At 33.9% G+C, this 13,136-nt stretch overlaps 1 protein-coding gene across 10 annotated transcripts in view; it reads right to left on the reverse strand.

The window, feature by feature from the left end:
- Positions 1–706: 706 nt before the first annotated feature.
- LOC123866772 (zonadhesin-like) overlaps positions 707–13,136 on the reverse strand; it is a 28,504-nt gene continuing 16,074 nt past the window's right edge. For 6 of the 10 annotated variants that reach the window (XM_045908461.1, XM_045908460.1, XM_045908463.1 and 3 more), the window contains 20 exons: positions 12,888–13,079; positions 12,036–12,230; positions 11,425–11,604; positions 10,894–11,085; positions 10,575–10,769; positions 9,986–10,168; positions 9,371–9,562; positions 9,052–9,246; positions 8,579–8,773; positions 8,290–8,472; positions 7,637–7,828; positions 7,156–7,353; positions 6,633–6,706; positions 6,342–6,485; positions 5,057–5,260; positions 4,541–4,639; positions 3,448–3,588; positions 2,857–3,069; positions 1,788–1,932; positions 707–853 (listed from right to left, as the gene is read on the reverse strand). In XM_045908461.1, the coding sequence (XP_045764417.1) occupies positions 723–853; positions 1,788–1,932; positions 2,857–3,069; positions 3,448–3,588; positions 4,541–4,639; positions 5,057–5,260; positions 6,342–6,485; positions 6,633–6,706; positions 7,156–7,353; positions 7,637–7,828; positions 8,290–8,472; positions 8,579–8,773; positions 9,052–9,246; positions 9,371–9,562; positions 9,986–10,168; positions 10,575–10,769; positions 10,894–11,085; positions 11,425–11,604; positions 12,036–12,230; positions 12,888–13,079 (3,443 nt within the window). In that variant the 3' untranslated portion in view covers positions 707–722. Of the gene's footprint in view, positions 854–1,012; positions 1,162–1,787; positions 1,933–2,856; positions 3,070–3,447; positions 3,589–4,540; positions 4,640–5,056; positions 5,261–6,341; positions 6,486–6,632; positions 6,707–7,155; positions 7,354–7,636; positions 7,829–8,289; positions 8,473–8,578; positions 8,774–9,051; positions 9,247–9,370; positions 9,563–9,985; positions 10,169–10,574; positions 10,770–10,893; positions 11,086–11,424; positions 11,605–12,035; positions 12,231–12,887; positions 13,080–13,136 lie in introns of all 10 variants that reach the window. The other 4 variants (XM_045908456.1, XM_045908457.1, XM_045908459.1 and 1 more) reach the window with 4 other exon arrangements.

The raw sequence follows: 13,136 nt of genomic DNA on the forward strand, positions 1-13,136 counted from the left end.
GACAGACCGAACGACAGACAGACAGACAGCTGCAGAGTAACATTAATTTTACCCTTTGGGTATGAAACCCTAATAACTAGCTATCGGTAAGTATATTACGTGATGTAAGGCTACTCGTATCTCTGCACCAAATAGATGATGTCCGCGACTGCGTTCACGTGGAATTAGGTTTTTGAAAATCCCGTGAGAACTGTTTTATTTTCGGGGATAAAAGTAGTCTATGCCCATCCCCGTTTTTCCGGGTTCAAAAAAATTGAGCCATGAAAAGCTAATAGACAGGCAGACATGCACACTTTCGCATTTATCATATTAGTTGGTAGGTATAGATTGTATTCAATAGTTAAAATTATTTGTTGTTGAGTTCAAAAACTTAGATACCTACCTAAAATGACCTCGCCTTGTCAATATAGAAAAATAAAAAAGGTTATTCAATGAAAACGCCTTATCTTATATTTTTGAAAACTGTTTTAATTTTAATTCAGCACTTAAATATGTATGTATATATACAAGGTTTAATTTTACAATTATGGTTTCAAATCGTTGACAATTTTGATTTTAGAGAATACTTTTGTTTTACATTCGGTTGGTTTGGTTATTTTTACTACTATAATATGCTTACGCTTGATTGCAATCACACTTAATAATAAAGTAATGCAGCCTAAGGTGGAGCGTACTTGTCTAGAAAATGCCTATTCAATCTTCTTAAATTATCTACGACTTGATTATGGTCCTGCATATAATCCACAAAATATTGGAGTTCCTTTGTATAATATAAAGTAAATAAATGGATGGTCTGCTCTGAATATGATGTTGTCCACAGGTACAGCAGCTGCTAATGTACGTATAGTGATGGCTAAAAATGAAATTTATAAATTGTTGAAATTCAATGACAACCATTAAACTGAAAACAGTACCTACCTACATTGTTGCCTCACAAACATTCACTTTATGGTTAATTCTAAGTAAACAATAATATAATTATGTTGTGATAGTATAATTAATCAAATAGTACCTAGTTTATAATATTTCTATGGCGTTACACATTTGCAAAATACATTCCACAGAAGATAGGTGTTTTCTTGTATAGAATAAAGTAGATGAAAGGATGATTCGCAATAAATGTGATACTTTGTTGAACTGATGTAACGCTTACCACCACAGCTGGAAAGGCAGATAGAATTAAATATTCAATAATAACAATAATTAGCCAAAATGATTAAATTACTAAAGGTAACTTTATACGCGTAAATAGTACGCGACACATTGAGATGGCAATATAAGGCGGGAGGGACGAAATCCTAAAAAAACCGGCCAATTGCGAGTCAGACTCGCGCACTGAGGGTTCCGTACTCGGGTATTTTTCCAACATTTTCCACGATAAATCAAAAACTATACATAATACATAAAAATAAATATAAATCTGTTTTACGATGTACAGGTAAAGCCCTTTCATATGATACCCCACTTGGTATAGTTATCTTATTTTGAAAATTGGAACACATTTTAATTAATTTTTTAATGATGTAACCACAAATTCGCAGTTTTCAGATTTATTCCTGTACTTGTGCTATAAGATCTACCTACCTACCAAATTTCATAATTCTAGGTCAACGGAAAGTACCCTATAGGTTTCTTGACAGACAGACAGACAGACAGACGGACAGACAGACAGAAAGACAGACAACAAAGTGATCCTATAAGGTTTCCATTTTTCATTTTGAGGTACGGAACCCTAATAACGAAAAGTTAGTAGCACATCTATAAAAAATATTTATATTGATACAAACCATTGGCTGCGGCAGCTATCGATCCTGATTCATTTACAATTACAGTTGCTTTTTGTGTCGCACTAGACACATAAAGTGGCTGAGGATTCTCCAATATTCCAGTAAAGCTAGCCATGTTAGGGTCAAATAGTGCTGATGCATTATTCTGGAAAAAAAATATAGCTCAGAGAAAAAAAAATTAAAAAAGTCAAGAGTTTCTAAATACTTATTTTAATATTTCACTGAACAACAAGCTTCGCCTACGAGGACCAGAGCGGGGTGATTCGCTAACTCAGTGACTAACACTGAATGATAGCCACCTAGCTCATTTTTTAATCCATTGCAGGTTTTCTACGAAACAATATTTTAATATCACCCAATGAAGCAGCAATGTAGAACCAAGCAACCTCGGCGACTATCATTAGCGTTAGACACTGAATTAGCAAATCACCTAGTTGATACTTAAATCTATATGTACTGTGGAGCAAGTTATGTGCACAAATGCAAAAATCTTTGCAATTGTGCATTGTACAGCCAACATACGCGGATGCTCCATTACGGAAACGGTAATAACCCTTAATAGCTCAACGGTTATAGGAGTGGTCTGAATTCCGAAAGGTCGGCGGCTCAAAACCCAGCCGTTGCACTATTGTCGTAACTCGTACCCACTAGCACAAGCTTTACGCTTAGTTGGAGGGGAAAAGGGAATGTTAGTCATATTAAAAATGGCTAATATTCTTTAAAAAAAATATGTACCTACAAGTAGTATTGCGTACGATTGTGTTCCTTTTGTTTGCTTTTATTGTAGTGAAGGGGCAGGTCACAGCAGGCGAAATATAGTTTAAACGTTGTAGATTTATCTTGTTTCAATATAATACAAAACTAGCTTGATGATCTTAGTGTAAAAAATTGAAATATAATTGAATAACTAGAAACGATAATAAAGTAATGTCAATTACTGCAGCTAGGCAGAGCTAGGCTACAAAATTAACAGTTCTTTTTTGACTTTGACTTGTGGATTTCCCCAAACCAATTCTTGCATTTATTCTATTTATAATATGGACCGTACTTAACTTCGAACTAAGCTTACCTTTATTAAAATTTCTTTTAAATCCGTGGTCGTAGATATATTAAAAGCCGGCATAGTTAATTCTGTTTTCATGGGATACAAATTGTCAAGAATGTTACTGAACGAGAAATTCGAATCGCACAGTTTACCGATCAAATCATTTATCCCATCTTTGTCCCTTGGTAGATATATCAAAAATGAGAAATTGTCACTTTCATACGGTAACTGAATAACCTGTTGAAATATAAAGTGATTATTAAAAATTATTAAAACCTTCGTCTATAAATAAAATCTAAATAAGTATAATATGAATCTATAAATATATTTTTTAATAAAAAAATTTGAATGTCGTTATTTTATGTATTAAAAAAGTAGATGACGCTCGCGACTACGTCCGCGCAAGTTTTTTTTTTAAAGTTGCGTGGGAACCCCTTGATTTTCCGGGACATAAGTAGCTCATGTCCTTCCCCGGTATACAAGCTATCTCTGTATCCAACATAGAAATCGGTTAAACAGATGGGCCGTTAAATGCTTGCAGACAGACAGTCAACTTTAGCACTTATAAAAAAAATACAAAAGTATGGATATAACATAATGTTTAAAACAAAATACCTGAGCTCCTAGATTATTTATTTCAGCGTATTTGTAAGTTCCAGTACGGCTCATCATATCCACTTGCACATTCTTGTCCTTGTTAACATAAAAGTCTTGTTTCCGTGTATTCTTTGGATCAAACTTGTTTTTCCAATCACCCTAAGTGTGAAGATGTAAATAAATTAAAGTAAAAAATTTACCGTATAAAGTAAATTTTAACACTGTAATGTTATGTGGGTGGGTACATTAGTGTACCGAAATCAAACCTTTAGACTATTTTATTTTATTTATAGATTAGCGCTTTGCTGCAATTGGACCTGCTAGCAAGTGATGATGCAGTGCGCGCTTGCCTAGAAGATGCCTATTCACTCTTGACTTGGATGGGTAAACTGATGCCAGAACGTTCCATATCCTATAGCCGTTCGGATTAAAAACGAGGAAGTAAATCGCTTCGTATGTATCCGAGGAGTTTCAACTACGTACGGATGCAGACTTTGTCGAAGCCTAGTGTACGATCGTGGAAAGATGAAGGAGGAACTAGATCAAAAAGCTCTTGTGCACACTCCTTGCTTACGGGATGACTGCCATGTGGAGTGTTAAATTATTTTTCGGTCCGGTAGATGTTTCGGTCTTACAGCGCAAAATTTTTGCAAAACACCTAAAGCTTGGTTGTTGTATCAAGCGTCGGGTACATCCTTATAGAAGGTGATATCACTTAAGAGAAGTTTCTCTAGCGCACTCTCCTTACAAACTTGTTCGGTTCTCATTTGGAATTTCAAATTTTAACCAATTAAACTCAATGAAATTTTAAGATTATTTTTAGAATTGATATCTGTATTTGTGTTTGCCACGTTGATTAACCTGATTTTGGAAAGATTATTTTAAAACAAAGTTTAGATAAATAAACTATATTTGTTTGGAGAGTGCTACGAGTAAACTTCTCTTAAGACAATAATTCTGAGGAGATTTTTCACTCTGGATGTCCTGTTTACTGGAAATTTGGGTCGTACTTATAAGAAGAGGAGATTTCTTCTGGGGGTAGGCCCAGAAGCAATCTCTTCCTTTATTATACTATTACATATTTTCAAAGTTATTTTTATCATAAGCTTACCTTGAAATATATAGCATTAACGAGAACTATAGCTGTGTCACATCCTAATGAGCTTGGTTCTACAAGGTCTTTGATTAAGTTATTAGTCTGCTGCTCCACCTAAAGAAAAATAAATATAAAAGAAACAGACAACGAACTTTTTTATTTACATAAACTTTTACGAGTGCTTTTGAACACTTGATTGCTTGATTACAGACAATCAGTTCTCTTTAATCAGAATCTTCTTGGCTAAGCAATCCAGTCGTTGCTCTTATAGACAAGGCATAAAATTAAGAATATTGAAAACCCATGACGAACTGCAGCGCTCCCTAGTGTCCTATTTCCTTACAACATTAATCTAAAAACTTGCTCTTAGTTAATATCTGTGAAATGCCAAAAACCGCATCAAAATCGTCCTAGCAGCTTTTACCCTTAATTCCACCTTCGTTCCGTTATGGCAAAAAACATACAAATCATAGTCTTAACATTAGAAGCATAAAATTAGGTTTACTAGTTGTTTTTATCACATAAACTTACCCATGCATTTATATTATCAGCTGCTTCATTTTGTTTACAGAAATCTAAATTTTGAGCTTTGGCTTTAAATATCTCTCTTGTATCCCTTTTGAAACCTGACGAAAGCGGGTATTTGTTATTCGCGTAGGTCTTTGCAGCGAGATCCAAAGTGATATTTTGTTGTGAACCAAGGGTATCTAGATAGTTTGGTATAACATTCCGTATCTGGAAAAAACCACCACCCATAAATCTTTAAATTTAAAACAAAAACCTATTGCAAGAGTTTTTTATCACACTAATATTATAAAGGAGAAAGTTTGTATGTGTGTGTGTGTGTGTGTGTGTGTATGTTTGTTACTCCTTCACGCAAAAACTACTGGACGGATTTGGCTGAAATTTGGAATGGAGGTAGATAATATCCTGGATTAGCACATAGGCTACTTTTTATCCCGGAAAATCAAAGAGTTCCCACGGGATTTCGAAAAACCTAAATCCACGCGGGCGAAGTCGCGGGCATCGGCTAGTTTATTTATATACGTACACTACTATTTTTGTATTTTACCATAAAGATTTTTGAGGTGCTTACAGGATAAGTTTATTGATTAATGCGCAATCAGATATGTTTTTTACTTTAATAAATCGGTACGGGCACTCTATACTTACTTAAGCTACGGATAACGAAACGTCTTGGCAACATTACGCGTTACATGTAGTGCGCGAATAATATTTTGACCAAATATTATTATTTCTGGATATTTTAGGACACTCGATTTGTTATTTTTTTACTCTCATTTATTTATTTTTCCCATTTTATCTTATTTTTAAACAACAAACAATAAAATAACAAAAACAACATAAAAAATAACAGAAACACAGAAAAAATAACAGAAACAACAGAAAAAATAACAGAACCACAGAAAAATAACAGAAACAACGGAAAAAATAACAGAAACACAGAAAAAATAACAGAAACATAGAAAAAATAACAGAAACACAGAAAAAATAACAGAAACAACAAAAAATAAAATAACATCAACAACAAAATCAATAAATAACAGAAACAAAAGAGAAAAAAATTTATTATTATATTAATTTTAAACAAACATACATTTAAAAAATTACAACGATGAAATGACCATTCCGGAGTATCATAAACCTGGTCGGGTTTATCTGTGCACCGGCATTCCTTGTGTTCGCTCTTTATATTATAATCTTTATTTAAAAGGGCATAAACGTGCTAAGTATCAAATTCTGACCAAACAGTTTTTTTTTGGTAATTAAAAATTAGTAGAATAGATTAACTTACCTTGGGTTGTGTGTCCAAATTTAATATGCGTAAAAGCTGTTCTAATAAAGTTCCAGTAGCATAAAAAGCTAATTGTGCTAGGAGAAATAGAACGCTAAATGGTGAAAAAATAAGGCTCGTTCCTGGGTTAGCATTTGCAGCTTCCTGAAACAGTATATAAAGTAACTATTTATAAATATACTTATAATGAAAACCACTTATGATAGTTTAAATGTTAAAACTATTTATCAATTTTAATTATAAATTATTGGAGTATTTTTGTAATCATAAACTAAAGACATAACTACTCACACACATAAACTTTAGAGTAAAAACAACGTTGCCTTGTTCAAATTCCTCCAATTCATTAGTCGTATTATTATTATCTGTAACAAGTGTAAATTAAAAATTTATAACACCCCCTACAAGTGAAGGTTACAGTAACTAGAAAAAAGCTGATAACTTTCAAACGGCTGAACACTCTCGATCAAGTCACCTTTCAAACAAAAAAAACTAAATTAAAATCGGTTCATTCGTTTAGGCGCTACGATGCCACAGACAGATACACAGATACACACGTCAAACTTATAACACCCCTCTTTTTGAGTCGGGGGTTAAAAATATGAAAGAATGACTAATGACACAGGAATAGTTATCCTACATTTACAAGAAGGCTCCAATCTCTTCGTGTTACTTTAAACTTATTTGAAATAAACTATATTTTTCCTATAAGATCATGTGAAAATTGGTACTCCCGGGGAATTCATGTTAGATCCGCTAAGCGAAATTTGTGCTGATAAGTCAGTAATTTATGATAAAAGTTATTTTCACTTACCACATTGATCCTTTGGAATACACTCGTTAAGGCTATTTCTTAAATAGTTATCAATACAGCGGCAACCAGGTTTACATTGTGGATTGCCTGGTTTTGGATTTGGCGCACACAAACTTACTCTCGGATCGAAATCGCATCTTTGCGGTGGACATATCGGCGGACAGGTGTCATAAATTTCGTTTTTCCCACATGTTGGAGCTAGAAAGACGAAAAATAGGCGATTTTAACGAGGAAAAATGCTGGCAAAAACATTGCTTGTAAAAATATTAGCAAGCGAAAAATACTAATTAATATAATATTATATTAAATACTTAAATATAGGTATTTAAAAATTCCTTGCGACTTGGTACCATCCGACACTAGCTTCTCCTTTCAGCAAATGTTGTCTATCTACCTATCTATCTATTTACTTATACTTAAACTAAAAACCTAAGATGTTTTAAAAAGTGCTAAAACTTTTTGGTCTGCATTCTCTACTTACGTTGTGGACATTTTGATATAGGTACACAAGTGTTGTTACTATCACGAGCGTATCCTTGTTCACAGTAGCACATTGGATTGCATACAACGTTGACAATGGAGCAGTTAGTTTGGCTTTGGGTCGCCAAGGTAGCACAGACATTGTCACAAGCTCCGCCACAAGAAAAATATTCATTGGGGCCAGTGCATTTCACTGCAAAGGGTAGAGCATATTATTTTCTTAAATTCAAAATTAAATTGTTATAAATTTTTAATTTACACTTGTAGTAGGTATATTCAGCTACACAATTAAAGATTCTAGTGTGTAGACTGTAGGTACTTATATGTTTTTTTAATTGCTATGAACTCACATTACAATTTACGTTTATAATACTATGCTACCATTAAAATTAGGTACCTTCATGATCATCATCATCATGATCAACCCATCGTTGGCCCATTATTGAGCACAGTTCTCTCAAAATGAGAAGGGTTTAGTCTATGCTCCGCTACGTTGGTCAACTGTGGATTAGCAGACTTTACACACCTTTGAGAACATTATGGAGAACTCACAGGCATGCAGGTTTCTTCATGAATTTTTCCTTCACGCAAAGTGCTTATTAATTCAAATTGAAAATCAGTTGATAAACAGTACAAACAATATAAAATACTTACAACAGTCTTCTTTTGATATGCACTCGTTAATTTTGTTTCTGAAAAAACCTTCCTTGCAACGACATTCTTCCCTGCATTCTTTAGTTTGTGGAGGACAACAATACTTTTTACCGATACTCTCACATGTCTGAGGAGGGCAATTAAGACGACAGCCCCTGATTTCATTCTGGCCAAAGCAATTAACTAAAAAATATTAAAACAATAGTGAAGTACCTAAGTAATTATATTTTAATTTAAAAAAAATTGGTTTTCCAGTACTTATTTTTTTTTAAATATTATCGTAACTTACTGGGGCACTGATCAGCAGGAATGCAAGTGCCGTCATCCGATCGAAGTAGTCCCTCTTTGCAACGACACCCTTCTCTACAAGCTCCCTTAATTAAGTCTATACAAATTATTCCCGGCTGAGAGCAATTCCATCTGCCACAACCACCGTTCACGCAGCTGTTGTATACTTCATCAGCTCCGCAAACAACAGGTTTTGCTGTAAAGTAAGACGATTTCATAGTGTTAGCTGGCTAAATACAACGATCCTTATTGGCCAATCCAAGCCACATTTTTTAGCGCAATTTTTAGTCTTTGTTAATAACATGATGACTACAATCATATTAGGTTTATGATATTCGATGAAAAAGTTGTTTTATATAAACAAAACGTCAATTCAAACAAATAATATATCAAATAACATTCAAATGGCAAAAGAATTATTTCCAGTAAGTTAAACTTTCTACACGTGCAATATAAATGTTGTTTGCAACTTACGGCATTTGTTTTTTGGAACACAAATATCTTGTTTATTTCTATAGTAACCGTCAGCACATCGGCAACTGGGTTTACATTCTGGATCGCCGGGTTTTGGGGGAGCTTTACATTTGTAATCTCTTCCCAAGGCAACACAAGTTCTAGGTGGGCATGTCGCCGGACATTCATCGAAGACTTCATTTTTTCCACAAATCGCTAAAATATAACTTAAATACAGTTACAGTTTCATAATAATTTTTCTTCTTATTTAGAAAGAAAATTATAATGAGCAAGCGGTTAGATATAAATAAAAACGTATTAGTCAGTATTCTTCACTTACGTTGTGGACATTCCGATATAGGTACGCAAGTGTTGTTACTATCACGAGCGTATCCTTGTTCACAGTAGCACATTGGATTGCATACAACGTTGACAATGGAGCAGTTAGTTTGGCTTTGGGTCGCCAAGGTAGCACAAACATTGTCACAAGCTCCGCCACAAGAAAAATATTCATTAGGTCCAGTGCATTTCACTACAAAAAATATTTTTGTTATTTTCTTAACTAAGGACTCATCCATGCGCTGAAAGGGGACCAGTCTACTAAACTTTATCTAACGAATAAATTGGACGTTATGTTTTTGTATCGGGAATCGTACTTCTTTATTCTTTAAATAAAGTCTATCTGACGGTTATAAAACAGGCCCTTAACCAACTTATTTAATGATTGGTTGATAATAATAAAGTATACTACGAAGATACTATGTCAGTGAAAAAAAACTTACAAGAAACCATTCTTTTTAAATTAATTTTTGAATGCAATATCGTTATTCGCCTTTATGTATTCCACACTTTGAAGTTTACTGATGTATCACTGGCTAAGTAGCTAAGCATATTTTTGGTCAATTTACAGATTTGTAACTAATAATAATACAGACTATTTAATAAAATCACTTACGGCAATCTTCGTTCGATATGCATTGGCCAATTTTGTTTCTGAAGAAATCATTTTTACAACGACATTCTGGTTTACAAACTGCAGGTTGCCGTGGACAGTTGTACCTTTTTCCGATACTTTCACATGTTTGAGGAGAACAAGTATTTTGACAGCCAATCACTTCATTTTGACCAAAGCAATTTACTAAAAATAATTAAAATTTCAATCATACGGAAACAACCACACGCTTATTAAATAAAATATCTAGTTTTATTATAAAAGCGCAAACAATTAATTACTGATAATAATATAAGGTGGAGCTGATCAGGAGTAAGTAATACAAGTACTATCATCCGCTCGCAGGAAACGTTCTTTTCAAAAGCATACTTCTCTAAAAGCATCCTCCATTATTAAGTTTATACTTACAAATAGTAATATTGTATAAAAATAATAATACAAAAATCAGTAGTGAACCGCCCATAGGTTGAAGATAATTAACATAAGGTGCTCCTAGTGCGATATCCCCGGAAGACGCAGGTTCAAATCCTGCCGGTTCCGCAATTTTTGATATGTATTTAAAAATTACTATGGATTAATGTTCAAAACTTACAGCATTCATTTTCCGGAACACAAACGCCTTGTTTATTTCTATAGTAACCGTCAGCACACCGGCAACTGGGCTTACATTCTGAATCGCCGGGTTTTGGAGGAGCTTCACATTTGTACGCTCTTCCCAGGGCAACACAAGTTCTAGGTGGGCATGTCGCCGGACATTCATCGAAGATTTCATTCTTTCCACAAATCGCTAAAATATAACTTAAATACAGTTACAGTTTCATAATATTATTTCTTCTTATTTAGAAAGAAAATTATAATAAGCAAGCGGTTAGATATAAATAAAAACGTATTAGTCAGCATTCTTCACTTACGTTGTGGACATTCCGATATAGGTACGCAAGTGTTGTTACTATCACGTGCGTATCCTTGTTCACAGTAGCACATTGGATTGCATACAACGTTGACAATGGAGCAGTTAGTTTGGCTTTGGGTCGCCAAGGTAGCACACACATTGTCACAAGCTCCGCCACAAGAAAAATATTCATTAGGTCCAGTGCATTTCACTGTAAAAAATACTTTTGTTATTTTCTTGACCAATCTATTTAAACAAAGTTTTAACTAACACGTTTAATAATTAGACTATAATAAATACTATGTCAATCAAAAGAGTTTTGCAAACAAATCTTTATTTTTCACAATTACGACTGCCCAAAAATGAGTGTAACGTTTACAGCATTAATGTATGTATGTAAGCGAGTTTCTTTATTCCACCATTACTTCTAAATACCCAACATTAATGCTGGGGTATGGTTAATGTTAACGATTAATAAGCAGAAACCAGATACCTAAGCATTTTTCTTTGACAATTACAGTTTTGTAACAATAGATACAAAAGCACTTACAACAATCTTCTTTCGATATGCATTGGCCAATTTTGTTTCTAAAGAAATCTTCTTTGCAACGACATTCTGGCCTACAAACTGCAGGTTGAAGCGGACACGGATATATCTTTCCGATACTTTCACATGTTTGAGGAGGACACGTACTTTGACAGCCAATAACTTCATTTTGACCGCAATTTACTGCAAAATTTCAATCACAGAAACTAACCACGCACTTAATTAAATAAAACATTTAATTAAAAAAGTGAATTGACTTGAAAAGCAATTTTTAAATTATGTATTTCAAATTTCGATACAGCTAGGTAGGAACTACCTAATGTACCTACCTATTCATTTTTGGTTTAGCGCCGACTTGGTGACATACTAGTATAGTACATATACATTTTCGTACCTTTTCTATTAGGAATAGATTCGATTTTTTTTAAAAAGATTGGTACCTTCTCTCAATGCAATTCAATGCGAGTTTCACTAAAAACTTCAGAAGAAGGAGCGAGGAAGGTTTTCATGTGTTGTAATGTAACAGATTTATTTATGGAATAGGTAAGCTCACCTGCAGGGCAAAGCTTGGATAGGTCATCTAGTTATAAATAATAATGATATTGAAAACTTACGGCATTCACTTTCTGAGACACAAGCACCTTGTTCATTTCTATAATAACCGTCAGCACATCGGCAACTGGGCTCACATTCTGGGTCGCCGGGTGTTGGAGGAGCTTCACATTTGTACGCTCTTCCCAGGGCAACACAAGTTCTAGGTGGGCAAGTCGCTGGGCAAATATCGAATACTTCATTTTTTCCACACACCGCTAAAATAAAATTTAAATTCAATTAAACCCCTGTTAATATATATATTTTACATTTACTACATACTTACACAGTAATACACATACTAATACGTATATCGATGATTAGTGTAGCTGTTCACAACGTTTGTAGTGCGCCAAGTAAACATTATATTATAATAGATAATTGTTAGTGTTACCTTTTTAATAAAATACAAATAAAAATCAAAAAAAATCATAATGCAAAAGTGTATTTGTCTGTCTACTGAATTTTAACGGTCTATTGTTTAATCAATTTTAACGAAATTTGACACAGACATATCCTGGGAAAGATGTCTACCTTTCATTCTGGGTAATAATCTAAATATACTTAAATATTACATTATCTTTGTCCCGAATAAGCAAAGAGTTTCTTCTGGAATTAATTAAAACCCAAATCCATGTGGGCAAAGTTGTAAATATCATCTATGAAGACTGATCTATCATACTGAGACGGATATAGGCCCAGAAAATCAAAAAGTTCTCACAGGATTTTTAAGTACCTAACCTATTATCCACGCGCACAAAATAACGGATATCGTATAGTGTTATGATATTCCTTATCTATTGTTAAAATTATAATAAGCAAGCGAAAAAGTGAAAATACCGTAAAAGCTTACAAGTTCTTTATTCTTTACTTACATTGTGGACATTCCGATATAGGTACGCAAGTGTTGTTACTATCACGAGCGTATCCTTGTTCACAGTAGCACATTGGATTGCATACAACGTTGACAATGGAGCAGTTAGTTTGGCTTTGGGTCGCCAAGGTAGCACAAACATTGTCACAAGCTCCGCCACAAGAAAAATATTCATTGGGGCCAGTACATTTTACTGTAAAGATTAGAGTATGTTTTCTTAAATTAATTTTCATATTATTATTGGCCACTC

Source organism: Maniola jurtina, chromosome 7 (assembly GCF_905333055.1).
Source record: "Maniola jurtina chromosome 7, ilManJurt1.1, whole genome shotgun sequence".
Lineage (NCBI taxonomy): Eukaryota > Metazoa > Arthropoda > Insecta > Lepidoptera > Nymphalidae > Maniola > Maniola jurtina.